The sequence below is a fragment of the Talpa occidentalis genome, unplaced genomic scaffold, assembly GCF_014898055.3.
Source record: "Talpa occidentalis isolate TD23 unplaced genomic scaffold, MPIMG_talOcc4v2.1 talOcc4.2, whole genome shotgun sequence".
Taxonomy (NCBI): Eukaryota; Metazoa; Chordata; class Mammalia; order Eulipotyphla; family Talpidae; genus Talpa; species Talpa occidentalis.
The window spans coordinates 124,195,720-124,219,339 of record NW_023602073.1 but is presented as its reverse complement, the minus strand read 5'-3'; the positions used below and the strand labels follow the sequence as shown (position 1 = coordinate 124,219,339).

The following is a 23,620-nucleotide window of genomic DNA, read 5'->3' as shown; positions in this document are numbered from 1 at the left end:
CACCGCGTGGAGAGATCCACAGAGAATTAAAGTGAGCGAACAAAGACAACTCCCAGCAGCCGTCCGCCAGCGCCTCGCAGCTGCATCGGGAGACATCAGTCACGCCCGGAAGGCTGCTGTTTGAATCGCCTCCCTGAGAAAAGAGCTCAAGTAAATAATTGATGGAGATAGATCTTACCGAGGACAAAGCTTTGCAGAAAACCAATGCATCTCATTTTCGAGCTGTTTTGGAATTTTCTGCCAAGTGCGGGATATGAGAGTGCAGCAGGGACTTTGAGGGCGGCAACCGATCTACCATCTCGGGCGTGGCTCTAGACCTTTTTTTGTCTCTTTGGACACCCCCGCTCTCCCAATCCCATCCCCGCCTTCTTCTCTTTCCTCTTGAAAGTAGCCTGTCTTTGGTTACTTCTACCCGGTCCTCCCCTGCAATCCCGCCCCCTCCTCTGCCCAGTTGGGTGAGGTCAGCTCATGAATATCAGTGCACTTCGTGAGGAGCGTCTGGCACCGCTTGGTACTTCGCTGTTCTCCAGCTCCGAGGCTCAGCTCCCGCTTAGGCGAGGACCACCGGGAAGTAATCTGTTCTGGAGAGCCCTATGATTGTTTGCACGTTAACGCCATTGTTTGAAGAAACAGAGTGGGTGTGGAACTGGGATGAACGGGCCCAGTCATGGCCAGCCAGAAAGTCGCATATAATGCTAAGAAGTTAAACTTTCCTCATCTCTGAAAGACATCCTAACAGACCGGGAGGTTCCGGAAGATTAGAAGAAAAACGCTGCTGATTTTCATCAACTTCGAAATCCCGCCTCTGCTGAGAAGTGAGCAGTTCTGGATTTCTAAAGGGATGGGGGTGATAGATGGGGTGGATAAATGGGCAGATAAAATTTGCGAGTAAAATTGGTCTGGGTAATGCCGGGGTTGCTTGGTTGGCGATTCCAACACGAAGCCTTGAATAGACATAGCATCCTGTCACTTTGTGAGAACCACGTGACAGCAATTACATACCGATGATTGTGAGAGGGGAGTTCCTGGAACCCTCGCTTTCTTCTGGGTTAAAGTTGTCTGGAGGCGGAATTTAAATCCTCTGTGGTGGAGTCTTAAATCCGAGTGATTCTGCTCAATTAAAAAAAAAAAAGATGTTGCATTAGCAATATAACGTATTTGAGTGGTCCACATTAGTGTGACCCATGTTGGGGAAGACATTCTGGAAGCATGTGGCTCCAGGGGAACATGTAGACAATAAGTTGGTGAGCAACATCTCTCCCCCTCCTCCACAATATCTTCTCTCTTTACCATTATTTTTCAAATGGGCTTGGAAGGAGATCATGGAAAAAGACAAGGAGATGGTGAAGAGTTTTTGTTAACATTTCTTTATAAAATTAAGGATTACTACAGGCCAACTAAGTTGTCACATTTAAAATAGACAATAGCAGTAACTGGTAAGTATCTTTCCTAATAGGTTTTTCCTTCCCACCCCATTAAACAGAACTTTCTGCCTAGTCATGCCTTTTCAGTGCTTTGAAGAGAAATTATGTTCTAAGGGAAAGGTACCTAATTGACTAGCTCACAAGCTTCTTGGATCACTAGGAAGAAGAACCCAAGAGGTTATTAATGACTTGAAAGTTTCCAGATATCAAAAGTCAGTGATAGATTTATCTTGGAAAAATAGCACAATAGAAGTTGATCTTACCAATATGAGTGAGAATTTGCCAGCCTCTTGGATGCAGGGCAAGTCTGTCTCAGAATTGGAATTTGTTTACTTTAAAACTACAGTTTTTCCTATGATATACCATCTAAGATGTTTACGAGTGAAAATATTTTCTATCTAGTAATTATACTTAAAATAAACAATTCACAATAACTTTTAAATATGAATAAGTGTAGAAAAGGTCATCACCTGTGATTTAAGAAGTTGTGCATAGCCTTCAATAAATGTTTCCAAAGCAGTTTAATAATTCATTCTCAGAGCTAAAAACAATTCCCTTTAAGTATGCTAATGACTAAACAATGGGGGTGATTCCTAATGTCATTATTTCTTTGAAACTGAAGGTGATTTAAAATCATTCATGTGTTTATATTTTCTTTTACTTTTAGTGTTATAGGTAATTGGGTGTGCTTCTCTAAGCAAGAGCAACATTAAAGATTAGAGCTATTTGAGAAAGGTGTCATTTATTCATAGCAAACTTTCTCTAACAACCTGCATAACTCTTTTCCTCTGATTGATACTTGGGAATACTAAATAAATGAAACTGTCTCCAATAAGGCTAAGCCTTTAAAATGCAGATTTTCTTAAAATGCAGATTTGATAGTGAAGAAAATTAAGTTGAAAAGCATAGTCAACTCTAGCATGTTGACATTAACTTTACCTTCTGAATTTCTTCTTGACCTTAACGCCTTTAAAAAATATTCTTATTGGCCTTATCTCCTTTTAAAAAATTCTTTTCTGAATTCATACTTCATCCTTGCCAAAACCTGCTGATGTGAGACTGTTAGGTTCAGAAGCTTTCAGATAATCACTTTTCTGAGGTGGAGTGAGTTGGAGATAATGCCTCCCTGGGTAAAAGGAGACTTGAATATTCTTGCCATTGCCTACATACAGTCAAAGCTTCTATTAAACACCTTCAAACCTTATTACTTTCTAAGGCTTCTCTTGTGTACGATTATCACCCTTTATCTGTAATAATGCAGACATGCTGTGTGATTCTTCTGTTTCTGCCTCAGATTAGAAAGGAAGGTTGGTGGCGGTAAGGAGAGAAGAGAATGATGTGGTGGTGATGGACAATTCTAAACTGCATCTGGTAGATTCTTCCTAGACTGCCATGAGTCAGCCACCGACTGGGGGCGCTGCCCCTGTCGCAGCCACAGCTTCTGCTTCCACGGCTGCCACTGAGGCTCGCCTGCACCCGGAGGGCAGCAGCAGAAAGCAGCATCGTGCTCAATCACCCGGTAGACTGAGGGATAATTTGACCCGACAGACAACTGCAGCCACCCGGTCTCCGGTGGGGGTGGGCACTAAACTCAATTCCGTTCGGCAGCAGCAGCTGCAGCTGCAGCAACAGCAGCAGCAACAACAACAGCACCAACAGCAGCACCAACAGCAGCAGCAAGGCATCAAGACCGGGAACCGAGCGGCGCCTCTGCCCAGCTCCCGAGGCGGAGGCGGGGCGGAGAAGGCGGTGCCCCCGGCTTCCAAAGGGGCCGTGCCGGGAGCTGTCCACCCCTCGGCTGGTGCTGAAGCGGCCCCCGCAGCTAGTCTGGCCCCCGTGGGCGGCAAAAAGCCTGGCCCCCCAGAGGAGTCTCCCCGGGAGCCAGAGCCAGTGCCCTCGAAACTCGGGGAACCCCTTACGCTCGGGGAAGAAGGAGGAGGGGTTAGGGAAGGAGGAGGAGCCGGCAGAGGCTCCGGAGAGAGGGAGGGGGCCGCTCCGCAGCAGCCGCCGCCGCCCAAGGGCTGGCGAGGGAAAGGCACGCGCGCTCAGCAGAGGGGCGGCAGCGCTGGGGAGGGGGCCTCCCCTTCGCCATCCCCCTCTTCTGCGGGCAAAACCCCGGGCCCGGGCAGCAGAAACTCCGGAAGCGCCGTTCTAGGGGGCAGCAGCGGTGGCGGAGGGAATTACTGGAAGGAAGGGTGCCTGCAGTCTGAGCTCATCCAGTTCCACCTCAAGAAAGAGCGGGCCGCAGCGGCCGCGGCCGCGGCCCAGATGCACACTAAGAACGGTGGCGGAAGCAGCACTCGCAGCTCCCCGATCGCTGGCGCCCCAGCCATTTGCGAACCCCTTGCTGTGCCCTCCGCCTTCCCAATGGCGGCGGCCGCCGAGGGCCCCCAGCAGAGCGCAGAGAGCAATGCCAGCGGCGGGAGCATGCAGGCGACCGCGCCGCCTTCGTCGCAGCCCAGCTCGCAGCAGCTCCAAGAGCAGGAAGAAATGCAGGAGGAGATGGAGAAGCTTCGAGAAGAAAACGAGACACTCAAGGTAAGGAGTGTGGGGGAGGGGAAGTGAAGGCCTGGAAAGATTAGGGCGTGTCCAGGCGGGAGTGAGAGGCTGTGAACCTTTAGGGATGCTTATGAAGGGAGGGGAACAGAAAAGGAGAGCAGGGGTTCCTAGGCCTTTACTGGATTTAGGAGAGCCGGGGATTAGTAGCGTTAGGTTTCATTTAAATCCAAATCTGGGCCTTCCTTTCGTGATAATTATCACTTGTCCCACTTTCTTCATCGAGCGCTAGAGTAGGGGACCTAGAGGGAGGCCTAAAGGAGGGCCTGTTTTTTTCTAGTTTCTCCTTCCTTGTCTCCTAGAGCGGGGAGTAAATAAAGAACTGGGAATTTGGAGTTAGGTTGGATGTAGACCGCATACTTGAGAGCAGGGTGAGATGCGGGGAGAGGCTAATTTTGACCCATGGCTTATCGCCACCTCAGAACGAGATCGATGAGCTGAGAACCGAGATGGACGAGATGAGAGACACTTTCTTCGAAGAGGATGCCTGTCAACTACAGGAAATGCGCCACGAGTTGGAAAGAGCCAACAAAAACTGCCGAATTCTGCAGTACCGCCTCCGCAAAGCCGAGCGCAAAAGACTCCGCTACGCGCAGACTGGGGAAATCGACGGGGAGCTGTTGCGCAGCCTGGAGCAGGACCTTAAGGTCTGGGTGCGGGGCAGGGACAGGGGGTGGGGACTCTGGGCTAGGGCTTTAGACGTTGAAAGAATGGCCTTCAGTAATGAGTGAACAGAGCTTTAGGTACATGAAGGTTCGCAGTACTGACTATGAAATGTCCCAGAAGGGGAACAGGAACGAGAGACAAGTGGGTGTAAAGAGTAAAATGTATGTGGAAGATCTTGGGGAGCGCCAGCTCTGGGGACTATCCTGGGAGGAACAGTGGCTTTTCCAGAGGAAGTAGGAGGGGGCGCCTCCTTCCCCCAGCGGAAACAAGGGCGTGGCAGCGCTCGGGCTTGGCCTTCATCTGCCCTCCAGAGCCGGTCTTCGGAGAGAGAGGACTAGGTAAAGTCAGGCGATGAGGACTCATCCCAGAGGGGCTGAAACTCTGAACAGAAACGGCTCTGAAAGGATATTGGAGTTAAGATTTCTCCCTGCAGCCCCATGCGCCCACATTCTTCCAGGACTCCTTTCTTTCTGTACTTACCTTTTAGGTAACTCCTTGGTAGGGAAACTCTCCAACTTAAGGTTTTATTTGAAGTAGCTAAGAGAAAGTGAAGTGAATGAAAAACACTCATTCTTAATGTGAGGTTGCTTCAAAATCAACCTTAGTGAAGAAATTGCAACCTTGAAGTGATTTCTTTTAAGCAGGTGTGGTCTGTTCAGTTTAGCTTTGACTGTCGACATATTCGTTGACAAATGCAAGCCAAGTGTTATCTTCATGGACAACCAAACAAATATAATTTTAATTGCATTAGCTTCATCAAGATATAAAAATCAAGTGTTATTATCCTCTATTTGTTTTAAAGTAAGTCATGAGAAAACATTTTATGAAAGTCATTGTGTTTATTTTTTTCTTTTTCTCACATTTCTTGAATGCTCACTCTGCACTAAGCATTGTCAAATATCACATGTATTACTATCTCATTTAGTTCTCAAAGGAAAAAATAACCTTATAAGGTAGGGATTACTAATAGTATGCAGGTGCAGAAACCCAACATTCTAATGAGTTTAGTGCCCAACCTCAGCCCTGCAACTTAACTAGTTGGTGGTCAGGCTGGCTCACCCCATTCTTTAAAACCATAGCTTGTGTCTGAGTCACCATATCAGACTGCTCCACTTTACTTCTAAACCTAAAATTTCAAAGATAATATCAAAATGGTAGGCAAAAATGCATACTATAAATTTTAAGCAATTAATCTCAAGGACTCTAATTTTTTCTAAAACTAAGTACCTGGAAATATAGGACCAAAATGTACACCCCATATCCCACTTGTAAAAACTTTGTTTCCTTTAAAATGGATCACTATGAAGCATCTACTTTATAGTTTCATTGTAGAACTAGAAGAAATATATGAAGTTTCTCTACACATAAGCAAACTCAATTAAACGTATGTTGTGGTTAGTATAGAGATTAAAGGAAATAGAATGGAGAGCTTGCTAGCTGTGGGACCTTGAGCATATTACTTTACCTTGTCTTTAAAATAACAATATAAAAATGAGACTCTTGTATGAATTTAATTGTTTATATCTGTGAATGATTTATAGGCAAAACATCAGGAATGATAGTTTATGGTAAACACTACATAAGTATTGGCTTGTAATACTTTTAATATGAATATAATTTTAGTCCACTTACTGTGTTGTCTTTAATTACATTTCATTATTACAAACACTTTAACTTAGGTTGCAAAGGATGTATCTGTAAGACTTCACCATGAATTGGAGAATGTGGAAGAAAAGAGAACAACAACTGAAGACGAAAATGAGAAACTGAGGCAACAACTTATAGAAGTTGAGATTGCAAAGCAAGCTTTACAGAATGAATTGGAAAAAATGAAGGAGGTTAGTATTTTGTTATTTTATATATACATAGTATATGTATATTATCTCATATAAAAAGATACACCTTTAGACTGGGATTCCAAGCACTAGTATGACTATTAAAATAATTCCATATTTTTTTCTAATAATGGGACAGTTTGCTATAAAGAAATAAGCCTGCGTTTTATTTGAGGGGAAGAGTTAGAACTGTAACAATACTACTGAGGTCATAGAACCAAAGATTTTAGGATGAAGATAGTCATACAGGCCATTTAATCTAATCTAAGCATAACTTGTATCCTCCATATAGTAAAGTCTCCCAAAGGTTTAATGCTTGAAACATCACCAGTAACTAGCCCTTAAGATCATGTTCAGTTCAACACTATCAGAGAATAGCTCTGTTTAAAGATTCTCTTTGTTCTTAGTTGAAATCTGTTTAATTGTAACTTTAACCAGTTCATATTAGTTCTACCTTCAGGGCTGAAAAGTTAGTTCTCTACCATATCACCTCTTTGAAGATTCCTGCCATGTTTCCCCAAATCTTCTCAATCCTTCTCAAACAGAAAGAGAAAATAAACTAAAATGATTTATCAAGAAATTATTCATGTTGGGATAAGTAGAAGCTTGAATTAAAATAAAATTATTTTTTGAAAACTGCCTGAGAATTAGGAAATACTTAGGTGGTCTTCTGAATATTTCCTCTTATAATTCTGCTTAAATATGCAGAAGTAAATGAAATCCTAATCTTTTCATGGACAGCTGAGATGCTGGGCCACCTCCCATTACTGTACTTATTTCAAAATAATACAAAAATGCATCTTCACACTTAACAGTGAAGATATCAATATGTAGATGTGAAAGGAGTTTGTAGAAAACTGTGTCAATGAGGTACACTCTTCTGTGTTCTGAATTGTCTTCAGACTTCTATGTTATCCTGACTTAAACATTTTCTAATGTGACAAATGAGGGGAAAATCATTTCAATGATAGGTCATTTTTGTCTAATACCTAATGGTGGCTATAACAAAAACGTGCAGAGAGGGAGCCTGTGACAAACTATCTCTACCTGTAACTAATGGAGTGACTTTAAAAATCTCTAACTTCTATTTTCCTCAGTTGTAAATGTTTTTGATGAGAAGGCTCAGCATCTTCTGTGGCTATCATGACTTTTATCACGATATCTAAGACATAACCATTAAAGAGCAGTATAGTTTTGTTTTTCAGAAGTTAAGAGCTCAGATATAAATACATGTCTCTTCAGCAATAATTATAATTGAAGTATGTCAAAAAATTGCAAGTTAGATTTCCAGGAAAAAAAATATAAAGTAGGTAGTTATACTCATTTGCTAGGGCTATTATAATAAAATACCAAAAACTGGGTGACATAAACAAAAAAATTTATTTTTTCACAGTTTTGGAGGCTAGAAATCTGAAATCAAAGTGTCAGCAGCATTGACTCCTTCTGAGAGCTGTGAGGGAAGGGCCTGTGCAGACCTGGTCACCTTGGCTGTCCTCAATGGCCAACTCCATATTTACATGGCATTTACATCTCCCTGTAGCTATAAAATTTCCTCTCCTTATAAGGACACCAGTCACATTAGATTAAGAGCCACCCTAATCCCTCATTGTAAGTTTGATTCCCTCTGTATAGATCCTATTCCAAGTAAGGTCACATTCTGAGATATTTGGAAGTGATGGGGAAAGGGAGACATAATCCAACCAATAACAGTAGCTATCAATTAGCTTCTTATGGGCAAGGAAAGAGGAAGTTCATTGTCATTCTCATTAGACACCAATCTGTGATCATACCTCATTTGTTTTCTCCCATATACTTCATTTATATAATATAAAATATTCACATTAATGAACTTCTGATTATAGGAATAAAAGAGGGGGTTGTCTTGTGATTTGGTATTGTGTGAATGTTTTTCAAGTGACTATCTGGAAAGTTGGATTTAAGAGTGGCTAAGGGCTTTCTCATTGTCTCCTGTATCTAAGAAAGAGGAAAACGCTCAGAGACAGACTGTCCTTTACTCCAACAATGGAATGTCTCCCACCTTAAAAGAAAAAAACACTGGCTACCAGAAATAAGGGCTGGACCCTGGGAATGTCTTCAGGAGAATCATCGTAAAGATGCATTTCCTTGATTCTGTTCCCACTCTTCCTAGTGACTAACTCCTCCTTCAAAAGCATCCAGGGTTCTAACTGTGAACTGAGAAAACTTGCAGCATCAAGCAGTGTGGGTGTATATATATATGTTCATGCCAAGAGTCAATTCACATTCCCCTTGGAGTTATAAAAGCCAAATGCTAGTCTTTGACTCACGACTACAATAATGAAAGTTTTAGGAATTTAGGTATGCAGGAAATCAGATTTTAAAGAAAGCTTGTAGTAAAATGATGGGTGGCAGTGGTGGTGGTGGTGAAAAGAATTAGACATAGAGAGAAAAGATAAGAGTGGAAGACAAAAAATTGAAGGCTTCTGAATGTAGTAAATGAAAAATATTCCTGCAGGAGAGATAGATACTGAGTCATTGGAGGTTAACCTTTATAGTGTTTAGAAAAGTGTCAGAAATAGAAAAAGTTGTATAAAATATGTTTAGAAATCAGAAATGTTTTATTAAAATAAGATTTTTACCATAGTAATTTTTTTTATCCTTCAAGAATATAAATATTAAAACTAGGCTGCAATAATAACTGGCTGTCTTTGTGGGGCAGGGGCTATGAAGTTGAATCCTGACTTGACCCTACAAGACTGACAATTTCAGTTTATTATCTGCTTCCTTGTCGAAAAATGAAAACTTGCTAAAGTCCTTGGTTGAGTGAGTGTGAATCACATGATAGTCATCCTTTGAGGCATTCTGCCAGGAGAAAAAACAAAATTAGGATACAAGGTATGAAGTCAAATCATAAAATGTTAAGTAGAATTTGTTAGAGAAGCAATCCTCCGACTCCCAGATTTTAGTTTCTTATATGAAGTCATATAGATGTTGAATAGCACAGCTGGGACTCATAGACCATCTGTTGGAGTTGAGAAATCATTTACCAAGTGTTTAATCAGCTTCAGGGGTGCTGACCAGTAGTTCTCAGGACTAGTGGCTAATGCCCGCTGTACATGCCCTCACATCCTTCTGCTTATTTTCTCCCCTTGAGAGTATGGAGTAGGAACCTGGGAGTAAGAAGAGCGGAGGAAGAGGAATGAGGTAATTAGTTGAGTCTGCTGCAACTCCTTGCAGCAAATGTGAACAAGAGGGACCTCTTAGGATGCCTCAGAATTGTAATGGTATTCTCATCCCAATCGTAAAACATTGATTGCTACTAACAGTATGCTTTCTTGCAATAGAAAAGTGTCTTTACCTTTATGTAACCTGGGAAAAATTATGGTCCATCCTTTAGCATCACAAGCAATCAGAGACAGAGATTTTTGTAAAAGCTATTTCATGTAAATTGTGACTAGCTCATTGAATGCCCAAGTGAATTAATGTACAGATAGTATCAAGTGAGAGCATGGAAGAGACTTTATATAGCACACTGTCGTGAGGGGTGAGTCTTTGCTACAATTATTTGTCCTTTTTGTTTGTTTTTTCTAAATATTTATTTATTTATGCATACAAGAACTGAGGCACAGGCCAGAGGTGTAGGAAGTGAGAGGATTCACCAGAGACAGAGTGGGGAGCAGAACAGGCAGATTGACTGAAATACACTGCTGAGGGGAGCAGCAGGTAAGCCAGGAGAGGTCTGCTGAGCCATGTGGGTAGCTCCCTGGCCGGATTGAACTCTTGCTGCAATGGCTGCAGATAGCGTCATAGGTTGCATCTTAACCCCTTGCACCACCAGGGAGGCCCAATTTGCTACAATTATTTGAAGGTCATTGCCCTTCATGATGTCCTGTGGCTATAGGAACAACCTTTGTTTCAAAGATTTGAAAACTCTGTGATCTTTAAGTGAGAGGCATGTTCTCATGTTCTCTTTGAAGTTGGTGCATAGAGAAGCTTTGATGGCAATTTAAGAATAAAACCAACAACAACAGCAACAAAAACACAAGCAAAGGATGTGGAAAGGGAGTAAAGAGCAGCTGAGATGCTGCTGCTGATGATTCTTTATCAGATGATGTTTAATTCAGAATCTGTAGTGTTTGTATTATCTAGTCCCTCTCTGGCACACAAAATTGTTAAAAACAATTGCAAATTTTTTTTTTTAATTTTCCTGGTATTTGCTCTGGAGTTTTCTTAACTGGCCCACTGTAGTAGCACCATTTATCTTGGGACCTTTATTTTCTGTGCACTTGGTTAATATACGTTATCTATTTCAATGAAATTTCATTGTGGAAAACAAAAATAATTAATACTATAAATTTCAACAGTAGTGTCTCCTGCTTCATTTTTGAGAGTACATGAGAGTATATCTGTATACTCAGACTTTTTACACACAGAACGATACTAAACAATTGGTTGCCCTGCATGTTTACAATTACCTATTTATTTTCTTATAAAAAATAAAGAAGTGATCATAATTATACTTGATTTTGATAAGGAGTGTTTTCCCCTAGCTTGATAGTCTATTTAACATTTGAAACATGGGACATCATTGGTATTTTAAATGAAATTGCCATAAATATTTTGAAATGCATCAATTTAGCACTATTTAGTTATATCCTCTCAGAGGGAGTACTGCATTAAATGACTTAGCCAGGGAATAATAACATCTAAATTAAAAACAAAGAGTAGTATGTCAGGCAAACATGGGAAATCTTGCCTTCCAGGATGTGCTGTGAATGCATTTTTAAAGATGAATTTATTTAGTAATTATAAACTTTATTGGTTTTTTTCCCCATGAAATTACATATGCAGTCTTGGGTAAATGATGCTTTTGTTTTACCCATATGCTGGGCTCCCAGTACAAGCAAAGTGGTCCACAGATCAGAAAATCACAATATGTTGTGAAACATCTTGGACTTTAATCTCAAACTGCTAATTATAAATTTTTACATAAAAATACATGTCAGTATTCTGACATGCCCCACATTGTTGGTCAGGCCCAAGTTCTTCTCTCGGGTGAATTTTGAACTTCATATTTAGAAACAGTAAGGCACTGTGCAAATATGGGTTTTATCGGATTAAATATTTCCTATTGAGTATATATGTAGTTTCAATTTAAAATATCTGTTGATTTTGGTCTTTGCAATATCATGGCCTTCACAGAAATTTAGTCAATGTCTGTTGAAATGTTTGTTGCATTTGTTAATAAATCACTTACGAGAGTTGAATCTCCCGCTCCAGACTCTACCTGTTCTACAGAGGTGCTGAGCTTCTAGACAAACTTTGACTTACCTGGCCTATTTAAATACATAAATGGGAGTATATTACCTATATAATTATTGACAAGCTCTTTACTTCTCTGGTTTTCCTATCCATCCTGCCTTAAAAAGAGATTTGAAATGGCTCATAATAAATTACACCTCTGAAATAAAGGTTTAAAAATTTGGTCAAGTAAGAATTCTGAGAAGATCAGGAAAAATAAAATCCAAGGATGTACATTGTGATAAAACAGCTCTGCATTTAGTAGCAATCAAGACAGAGAGAGAAATCATGAAATAAGTTATTTCCCTGTACAGTTTGCACTTGCCTCCTAAGATAATGTACATCAAAGGATTCAGTATGTTACTATTGTTATTTCATTTTTAATTTGTATATGTCTTTTTATACAAATGTACTAGACTGTAAATTCCCTGAACTTAAAGACTCAGTGTTCATTCAGCTTATTCATCATTGTGTCCACGACAACCAGGAGTTGTGGACACAATGTTAATAAACAAAAAATAATTTTTAATGAGAATAAATGGAAATTAGGAAAGTTGTTTTAGGTCCTATTTTGCAGGGTATGACTCATACCCAGGGCTTTTTCTGAGTGCAATACAAGTAAGAAGAAACAGATGAGTAACTCCCACCTCATCCTACTTCCAAAATTGGAGGTCTCCTGAAACTTTGCCACCTCTTAGAAAATTCCAGTTCTCTCCTTTGGTTCCCTCAAATCCCTGTTATTCCCTAGAAGCAACATGTCATCCCTGAAACAAGGTCTAATGGACTTTGTAGGAAGGAGGATGAGCACAGGAACTCAAGAATAATAGGACAAATTTAAAACCCAGACACCAGCTCTGCAGTTTAACTTCCGTGTGATTCGGTGAGAAAATGTGAACTGTAGATTTAGATAATAGGAGAAAACTGCAGATCCTGTTACTCCCCCAAGACTATTAAACTGCATTTGCTTTAAATCTTCAATGTTTGGGATCATCAGTTCAGCAGTTAATAGGCTGAAGAGACATGGAAAATGACCCTAGAGCTTCAGTTGCTCAATAGCTATCAGTGTTGAGTGATAATTATAAGTTAGTCACTATTCCAGGTACTTCATGTACAAGTACACTGTTAACAGTTTCATTTTAGAGATAAATATTCCAAGGCTCACAAAGGTTAATATGACTAGTGGGACCTCCCTGTTGGCTCAGGGTTAAAGTCTCAGCGATACCAAGCTATTGCCAGCCACTGCTTCCACCCTTGGCCAGGGAGCTCCCTCACATGGCACAGCAGATGCTCCTGTCTTGCCCAATGCTCCCCTCAGCAGTGTATTTCAGTCAATCTGCCTGTTCTGCTCCCCACTGTCTCTGGTGAATCCTCTCACCTCCCACACCTCTGACCTACACCCCCAGTTCTTGTATACATAAATAAAATAAATCTTAAAAAATAATAAAAGTTAATATAACTAGTAAGTCTGTTGGTCCCAACTCCCTGGTTTCCACCTGCCAATGCTTTGCAGTCTCACTATAGGAACTCAGGCTGCCACTTCCATGGCTACTGTTTACTGTGTTCTTTCTGACACTGTTCTCTAGGGATCTAAGTGCTCCTAGAATCTGCAGGTTCCGCACCTCCAGATATAATTAGGGAATACACTGAACAAGAGTAGAGGACTTTCAGGGTGTCTTTAGGATAAATCTATTTTATCTCACAGAAAAATTTTCTACAAACGTAGAAATATAGGGTTAGGAAAATTCTTCAGATCTGTTGATGCTGGCTCCTCTTTTTACAGACTTAATAGCTGTGTTAATTCAAGTAAGTCACTAATAACTGATTTTCAATTTAATCACCTCTTAAGGACAATAATGATTTTCCCTACCCAATTCATTCACCAGGAGAACATGAGGCAATATGATTGAAATAGCTCTATAAACCATAAGGTATTAGGTAGAAATCAGATGTTATTATCACGTAGCTCTAGATTAGCTGATTTACACTTAACCATAGAAAGAGATTTTAGGATCCTGAGATTAAAATTTTACAACTTCTAGGACTTCAATTCTTTTGAACAGGCCTTTGGAACACCTTTGCTTTCTCTTTCCCATGAATGTCCAGCTGCTCTGAAGCTCCTTTGTATCCATTTTACATTATAGTCACTGCTTTCTTCTACTTGTCTTTCTCTCTTCCAAGAGCCACATCCCCAGTCTTTTCTGCTTCATGATCCAGTACCTCACATTTGCAAAGGTTTGGGAGATGAGCAGACAATCTGGCTAGAAAATCTGCCTCTCCATTCATCAGTAGGGCTGATGCCAATTTGTCTGGATAAATGTGTCTCTGCAAACTTGCTGTTCTGTAAATGTTCCTCTTAAAGAGAAACGCCTTCACGGAGGAGGAGGGTTTTTGCAAGATGCTTTAGATTGTTTTGTAGCTTTTATTGACTCTACAATTAATTCTGTGCTCACTTAAATATGGTTTAAGAACCATGTTTATTCTCTTGCCTGATTGTGTCTGGGCAGGTGCCTCTTTTTTTCTTTCCCATTTTTTCCTAATAAACCTGTCTGTTTAAAATGTAAAAATATATATATACATATTTATATTTAATTCTCACATGCAGACTGCTATACAATCAAAATCTACCTATAAATTCTTGGGCAGAAAAAGTATTTAAGAAATTGTTGTCAGAGATGCTTATCTTTAGCTGGTTAAATTAAAATGTACAAGACTCCTTTGTTTTCCATTATTTGTATCACATTTGAGTAAATATAACATGTAATTGCATTGTACATTAGGAAGAATAATTTCCAAAATGAAAATTTAGTTAAGTCATGAAGATTTTAGATTTCATTGCATTTTAATGGAAATATAGTCACTTACTTGATGTCTTAGTACTAATTTCATTTTACATTTCAGGGTCAGTTAAACTGATCTTTATCCAGATGGTAAATGACATTTGAAGATAACATTTGATGTTTCTCTCCTGACAGTTTCCATTTTATATAGATATATTTCACTTAATGTAGCCATTTATATTCAGCATGATTTAACTCAGTGATACTTAAAATAAAAAATTCAAAGTATTCCATAGTCATCTGCTGGATAGGTCAGTTATTTTCAATTTGCTTAGCCAATTAATTATAGTAGTAAGTGGCTAATAAAATTAACTGCATACATTTTTTCTTTCCTTCTCAAAGTAAGAATCCTTACCATTATACCAGTCAAGAACTTTGAATAATAAGTTAATTAGACAGCCCAATTGCTTATGTATTCAAGTACCTAATGAAAGACCAATATGTTGGTATGTAATTATGTCTACAGATTTGTTGCACGTGGAAGAAAAAAATTTAGTATAATTATATCAATCTATATTTATATCAATTATATCAATTATTATATCAATCTATATTTAGGAGAATCTGGTGTCTGGGAATTATGCCTTTAAGGACAAAATGCATTTATCAGATTAGCTTATTTAGATGTAGGGCTAGATATAAAGTAGAATAGTTATGTCTGCAATGATTTGGAGGGTATTTATTCTGTTTTTAATTATAGTCATGTTAACTTTAAGTGTTTTTTTTTTATTACGTGTAAGCTTCTCAATTTTCCCAATTGCCAAAATGAGGAATGAAATGAAGAATTAAGAATTCTTTGCTAATGCAACACATTGGATTACAGTTTGTTTTTTGTTAATAGAAGATTATTGACTAAGATTGCTATATTACATTATTCATTATTATAAGATATAGTTTAAAATTAAAAGATACCTTTTGCTTTGCTATGTAATTTATAGGCATATAAACAACTCTATAATCAAACAAGTTCCATACTGTAATGACTTTTTTTATATGTATTTTTTTTATTTTTTTACATCATTGTTCATTTTTTTTTTAAGATTTATTTTATTTATATAAGAACCAGGGTATAGGCCAGATGCGCGGGAGGGTGAGAGGATTCACCAGAGACAGCAGGGAACAGAACAGGCAGACTGACAAAATATGCTGCTGAGGGGAGCAGCAGGAGACACAGGAGAGGTCTGCTCACTATGTGGGTTACTTGGAGGCTGGCGGGGATAGAACTGGCGCTGCAGAGGCTGTAGACAGCTTCACAACACTGCGCTCAACCACCTGCGCCACCAGGGAGGCCCCCATTGTTCATTTTTAAACAATATTTGCTTCCCCCACCTCCTTAGGTGTAGTCCCTATAGAGTTTCCTTCACCAGTGCACCATCACCTTAGTTCCCTGTGCTCCTCCCTCCCTCCCTCTGATCCCTCTCCCTCCTCTTCCCCTGCAGGATGTCTCTGATTTATAATTGTCCGTTTTTGCTTGTGTTTTGTACCGTTGTTTTTTACACTGATGTCTTATTTGGTTCCCCTGTATTCCTGCTATAAGTGAAACCATCTGATATTTTTTTCTTTTTCCTCCTGGCTTATTTCACTGAGCATAATTCCTTCTAGCTCCATCCATGTAGCTGTGAATGACATGAGTTTATCTTTTTTGATTGCTGAATAATATTCCATTGTGTATATATGGCACATCTTCTTGATCCAGTCATCTATTTTTGGGCATTTGGGTTGTTTCCAGGTTTTACCTATTGTAAATAGTGCTGCAATGACCGTAGGGGTACAGGTGGTCTTTTGAATCAATGTTTTTGTGTCCTTTGGGTAGAATAGAGTGGAGTGGAATTGCCAGGTCATATGGTAGCTCCATTTTTAGTAGACTGAGGAACCTCCAGACACCTTTTCATAGTGGTTGTGTTAGGGGAAAGGATGTTCTGAGCTAATCCCATATAGGCTTTGTGGACCCCACCCCCACTCCAGACCAAAGTCATCAAGACATTGGGAAAGACAAATCCCATCACCACCAAAGGGAAGGTGGCTGGGACCTGAGGGTGGAGTTAAGCAGCCAGGTTGGGTATAAAAAACCAAACACGTGGGCCTTGGGGTCTCTTGCTCTGTTGCTTGGCCTCCTGGCTTCACGGCTGGTGGCTCTCGGCCAGCTCTCAGAGTGCCATTTGCAATTCCTGATCCACGGATCGGGTAGGACGAATTTAAAACTTTGTCTCCTACTTTTCTCCCTGAGTTGTACATTTCCTTATTTCCCCTTCCCTTGTAAATAAACCTTTTATTAACCTTTCGCGTATGCCTGCAGTAGAGCATTGATAAGTCCTTTTAAGCACGTGGGTGAGGACCCACAGTCAGGCACCCCATTTTGTATCGGGGCTGCCCTATAACAGTCAGACCAGTTCGCACTCCCACCAGCAGTGTAGGAGAGTTCCTTTTTCACCACATCCTCACCAACATTTATTGTTGCTTGTTTTTTGATATGTGCCATTCTTACTGGTGTAAGGTGGTATTTCAGTGTGGTTTTAATTTGCATTTCCCTGATTATAAGGGATGTTGAACATTTTTTCTTATGCCTGTTGGCCATTTGCATTTCCTCTTTGGAGAAATGTTTTTGAAGTTCTTCTGCCCATTTCTTGACTGGATTGTTTATTTTGTTTTTGTTGAATCATGTGAGTTCTTTGTGAATCTTTGTGATCAGTCCCTTATCAGTTGACTGGGGTGCAAAGATTTTTTCCCAATCAGTGGGGTATCTCTTGTTTTGGTTAATGTCTCTTTTGCTGTGCAGAAGCTTTTCAGTTTGATGTAATCCCAGGTGTTTATCTTTTCCTTGACTTTCTTTACTTTGGGTGATGAGTCTTTAAAGATGTTATTGCGATATATGTCCTATAGTGTTTTACCTATATTTTCTTCTATATATTTTATGGTTTCAGGTCTTATGTCCAGTTTTTTTAATCCATTTTGAGTTGATTTTTGTGCACAGTGAAAGGTAGTGGTCTAGTTTCATTTTTTTGCATGTGGTGGTCCAGTTTTCCCAGCACCATTTATTGAACAAATTGTCCATGTTCCATTGCATATTCTTTGCTCCTTTGTCAAAGATCAGCAGTCCATATAAGTATGGTTTTATTTCCGGGCTCTCTATTCAGTTCCATTGGTCTGTGTGTCCTTTTTTGTTTCAATACCAAACTGTTTAAATTATTATAGCTTTGTAGTATAGCTTGAAGTTTGGAAGTGTGATACCTCCTTTTTCCTTTGTTTTCATCAGTAGGGCTTTGGTTATTCATGTTTTTTTTTTGTTTTTGTTTTTTTGTGGTTGCATGTGAATTTCATCAGTATTTGTTCTATTTCTTTGAAGAATGTCATTGGGATTTTTATTGGAATAGCATTGAATCTGCCATACTGTCAATGATTTTAAGCCTTAACTTCTATGTTTCTGAGACTTCAGTTTTTTTTTTTTTTAAGTTTTATTTATTTATGAATATAAGAACTGGGGTACATGCCAGAGGTGTGGGGGAGGCGATGAGAGGACTCACCAGAAACAGAGTGGGGAACAGAACAGGCAGAGTGACTGAAATACACTGCTGAGGGGAGCAGTGGGCAAGACAGGAGAGGTCTGCTGCACCTTGTGGGTTGCTCCCTGGCAGGCTGGGGATCAAACTCGTGCTGCAGAAACTGTGGATTGCTTCATAGTGTAGTGCTTACTGCCTTGCGCCACCAGGGAGGGCCCTGGATGTATGTTTTCATTTCTGCTGGGTGGATGTATAAGTGTAGAATTTATGGGTCATATGGTAAATCTGTGCTTAATTGTTTTAAGAAACTGCCAAACTGTTTTCATTTTACATTCTCACCAGCAGTGAATGAATGAAGGATGCAATTCACTAACAACCTTGCCAACACTTATTTCCTATTTAATTATAACTATTCTATTGAGCATTAAGTGTATATTACTGCCACGGACCAGCACAGCAGTAGACAATGAGGCCGTCTCAGGGTTGAGAGAAGCGTGCAGGGTGGTTCAGGGAACTTTGCTGTACTCGCCTGCGCGCTGGTTCCTTGCCCAGCCGGACCTAGGGACCTTGGCGAAAGCCATTAACCCTAAAGGTCACTGCAGGGGGAGGTGCAGCATATTACAATGATTTCAACTTATGTTTCCCTGGTGATGTTGAACATTGTTTCATATGTTCATTTTCCATTCATAACTTCTTTTGTGCAGTATGTACATACATTTTTGTCCACTTTCAAGTCAATTATTTTCCTAGTTATTCTCAAGTTTTAATTTAAAATCTTTGTATGTTCTGAATGCAATGTCTTTTTTTATCAGATATAGGATTTGCAGTATTTTCTTCTGTAACTTGTCTTTTTCTTAGTGGTATCTTTTGAGTTACGAAAGATTTTAATTTTGCTGAAGACCAATTTATGATTTTTTCTTTTATCACTTAAGTTTTTCATGTCATATTTATTTGACTAGCCTACAGGAAAATTCACTGTACTTTTTCTGAAAATTCTAGGTATGTCTCTTTCACTGAAGTCAACACTCAGTTTTGAGTTTTCTTTTGTGCATGATGTGAGTTAGGTATCTAAGGCCATCTTTTTTGCATGTAGATCTCCAGTTGCTCCTGTATCATTTGTTTAAAAAAAAAAAAATTGTTTTCCCATGGAAATTTCTAATTCCATTTTTTTTAATATCTTTAAGTGTCAATTTTTCTTTTCAAGACACTCACTGTATAACTTTTTTAGTCTATCTCACTGCCAGCTCTAGATCCAAAGCTATAGTGAGACTTGGTATGCATAAATATGATCCACTTCTTCATGGCTAGTAAAATGCTCATCTAACTCTGGCCTATTCTGGAGAAAGTTAGGAAAGTTTAGCACTGTAGCACTCTAATACACCAAATATGTGGAAAATTTGGATCTTAGAAAAATTTGAAGCAGCTTATATTTTTTCTTTGCCTACTTTTAGTGTGTGTGTGTATGTGTTACTACATACATATGTATGTGTTACATATATACACACATACACACACACACACGAGATAACCCCCAACATGGATGTCCCCAAGCTTTGCTACCTAAACTTCTATCCAGGAAGCTCTGAATAAGGAAAATATATATCTCATAATTCATTGCACAGTTACATTTAGTTCCTTCATAGTTCCTATTTGTGTTGAAGTTTTAACAGAGTTGCTGATTGTAAATGGACTGGGACATTTCTCCAGATTTATGATATATCAGTATCTGTGTGATATTTGTGCATACATTGGGGAAAGTAAGTTTGGGATGTAGAAGTGACAGCTGACTAGTTATTTGTCTACAGTGACTTTATTGAGACATGTTTTATGTATAATTTAATATACACATGCCTAATATACAGTTCAGTGACTTTTTAATAAATTTGCCCATTTGTACAGTTGTGATGATAAATCAATTTTAGAACATTTTCATTCTCTCAATGTGACCCTTCATACTCATTTACTAATAATGCCTCATTTACTCTTATTCTCATACTACTTCAGGTAAATACTAATCTTCTTCCAATATATATTTATTTATCTTCCTAACTGTTTCATGTAAATAAAATACACAATATATGATCCTTTAGCATAGCTTATCCATGTGATATCATATACCAGTAGTTCATTTCATCTTTTATTTCTGAATAATACTCCATTGTATGGATATCATATTTTAATCTATCCATTCACCAGTAGATAGACATTTGGGTTGTTTCCATTTTGGGGCTGTTATGAAAAGTGCTGCTACGAATATTCCTATGCAAGTCCCTATATGAATATGGTTTTTTTTTAAAGATTTATTTATTTATGCATACAAGTTCTGGGGTATAAGCCAGAGGTACGGGGAGGTGAGAGGATTCACCAGAGAGAGTGGGGAGCAGAACAGGCAGGCTGACTGAAATATACTGCTGAGGAGAACAGCGGGTGAGGCAGGAGATATCTGCTCACTATGTGTGTTGCTACCTGGCCAGCCGGGGATCGAACTCAGGCTGCAGTGGCTGGCGACATCTTGATAGTGCTGTTTTTAACCCCTGTGCCACCAGGGAGGCCCCCTAGATGAATATGTTTTAATTTCTCTTGGTAATATACCAAAGAGTGGAATTGCTATGTCATGTGGCAAATTTATGTTTAACCATTTAAAAAACAAGAATGTTAGATTTTGATTGGTTGGCATCTCCAATTCTATTTCAGACAGTAAAAGCTAAACACAAGAAAGGTTATGTTCCTTTGTTGAATTCTGATGCTTTTTTTAAAAGAAAATTTTCTTAGATTTTGGCAAATGCTTATTAATCTTAGTTTCTGGTTAATATAGAAATTTAGTTTCTCGTTAACACAAATATAATTTTATCAATGCCTTCAAGTATATATATTTTTTATAGGTTTATTTATTTATGCATATAAGAACTGGGGTACAGGCCAGAGGTGTGGGGGGTGAGAGGATTCACCAGAGACAAAGTGGGGAACAGAACAGGCAGACTGACTGAAATACACTGCTGAGGGGAGCAGCCAGCGAGTCAGGAGAGGTCTGCTGTGCCATGTAGGTATCTCCCTGGCTACTCCTTGGCCGGGGATTGAAATTGTGCTGCAGAGGCTGCGGATAGCTTCATAGGCTGCATCTTAACCCCTTGTGCCACCAGAAAGACCTTTCAAGTATTTTAATACAAAGAAAGTAATGGCTTCATGTCATGTTAACCCAGAATTCTTTCAATTTGAGTAACAATTGAGACCAGGTAGATTTTCTTAAAAAAAATTATTTTAGGAAATGAATCAAGTTCATCTCTACCTACTTTTCACAACATCCCTGATATATGGAATTTTTTTTTTATTATACCAATGGTATCATATGCTCTTATGCTCATGCCTAGTCCCCAGGTGCTTATTTATTATTTGTGAAGAAACTATCTATAGCTGTTAAGTTGCACTCATGTCTAAAGGAGATATGTGTGTATATGTGTATATTCTCTAGCATCATATCAAAGGACTAAATAAATTTACTTAGCCTAGAATATGGTATTTGTTTTTGTTCAAATTAAAATTTCAGAAATTTATTGATTATCCATTATCCCCAAATAACTTTGAAATGAGCTGATTTGGTCAAATAGAATAAACATCACAAAAGGTTATTAAGATTCCACTGATAAACTAAAGTCATATTATAACTTATTTCAATAAGCATTTGTTTTGCAATCTGGAGATTTAAAAATATATATTTGGTATATGGATAAATGTTACAGAGATTCTGATTGTCCTTGTGTTTTAAAATTCACTGAGAATTTAAAATATGTAGACATTCCTTCCAGAAACACATATATACATGCATATATATAAGCATGCTCTAAAATATACATACATATTCACATATGCAAATAGGCATGCAGTTGATTTATGAATATGCACATACACTATATTTAAACAAAGCACACTGATATGGCATTTGATTTTAAAAGTTTGGACTCAGTTCTTTAATACATTCTCTGTGAATTTTTGTTTAACCAATTGCATCTGCCTTTATTTTATCTTTTAAAATAAGAAAGGACCAGTTCCTCAGGAATGGTCGATTATTATTTAATAAAACAATGAAAACAAGATTTTTCCCAATCTATTTAAGATTTGCCGATAAATATTCTATAATTCTCTACTCATGATTTTTACTTACTTGGCGCATAGATAGAGGTTATATTGTGCTTTTCATGTTTTATTCATAATTATTTTCATAAATTTGTAATAAGTTAGTTTTTTCTTATATCATTTGTTTTTAAAATATTTCAACTATATTGCTAATAAATACCTATTATAAAAGAGTATCTACATGGAAAGATACAGGCAAGGACAGAACAAAAAAATCAGAATGTTATCAACATAATGGAGAGATAAATACAATTTTAAAAGATAAAATTTAACATGAATAAATATAACCTCTTAGAATTTTATTTTAAAAAATTTACACAAACACAAAAGGAGAAACGCATATTCACACTTATAGAAAAAAGATTTAGAAAGTATAGTTGTCTATAAGTTAGAAATGAAGTTATGTCCTTGACAAATGCTTGAAAGAACTGGAGATGTAAATACTTGAGAGGTGATTGCTTTCATTTAATAGTTGAACAGACTTAATATAGAAGATAAAGTAGATTTATTTTTCTTTGAATAACTTTGATGTTTATTTATTTGTATGTATAGTACATCATTGTTCATTTCTGTGCAATGTTTGCTTTCTCCTCTCAGGTGTAGTCCCCATAGAATTCCCACCACCAGTTCACCCATGCACCATCACCATAGTCCAGTCCCTTCTGCTCTTCCCTTCCCTGTTTTGATGCCTCTCCCACCCCATCCCCTGCAGACTGTCTCTGATTTATAGTTGCCTGTTAATTTTGTTTTTGTTTTTTTTAATTTATTGTTGAATAACTTTAGGTTATTTTTAACTTTAAGTAGATTTGAGATCAAAATAAAGACATTTGATCCACTAGAGTCATCTATAAAGGAATTGCATTGCCTGCCTCATATAAAATGAAAGCACAGGCAGGTTCTAAGAAGTGGGAAAAAGAGCTCCTATGAGTCATTGAGTGGAAGATTGGGTTTCTTAGACTCCTTCTGCATATACAACCTTAGCAGTCCAAGGCAGAGCTTGAGCACTTCACTGTTATCAGGAACTGATCAGTTCATATGAAAGAATGACACTAGCAGTGTTAGGAGTGATGGGGCAAATGGAATACTTCTGTCAATATCAGTTCCAGTCCAGGTTACTATGCCATAGTCAGGATCCAGCCTTACCACGTTTTCCAGTTTTTTTTTTTTTTTTAATGAAACTGAAAGTCATGGTTTATAAAATGCAAACTGTCTACATATTAAAATTCAGCAATTCTAAAAGTTTTGAAGCAAACTTGTGATTATCACATTTTTTGTTTTATTGAGGTCATGTTGGTTTACATTGTATTTTGGGAACATAGGAACCCCCTTCAAGTGTTATTGCCATAGTGTGCCCACCACCAAAACACCCATGATCCACCACCTTAGTCCATTGT

At 38.6% G+C, this 23,620-nt stretch overlaps 1 protein-coding gene across 1 annotated transcript in view; it reads left to right on the top strand.

Annotated features, from left to right (window-relative positions):
- The first annotated feature begins 2,816 nt into the window (after positions 1-2,816).
- SOGA3 (SOGA family member 3) overlaps positions 2,817-23,620 on the top strand; it is a 41,632-nt gene continuing 20,828 nt past the window's right edge. Inside the window, exons 1-3 of the mRNA XM_037520368.2 lie at positions 2,817-3,962; positions 4,403-4,627; positions 6,326-6,484. Coding sequence (XP_037376265.1) covers positions 2,817-3,962; positions 4,403-4,627; positions 6,326-6,484 — 1,530 coding nt within the window. The remainder of the gene's footprint in view (positions 3,963-4,402; positions 4,628-6,325; positions 6,485-23,620) is intronic.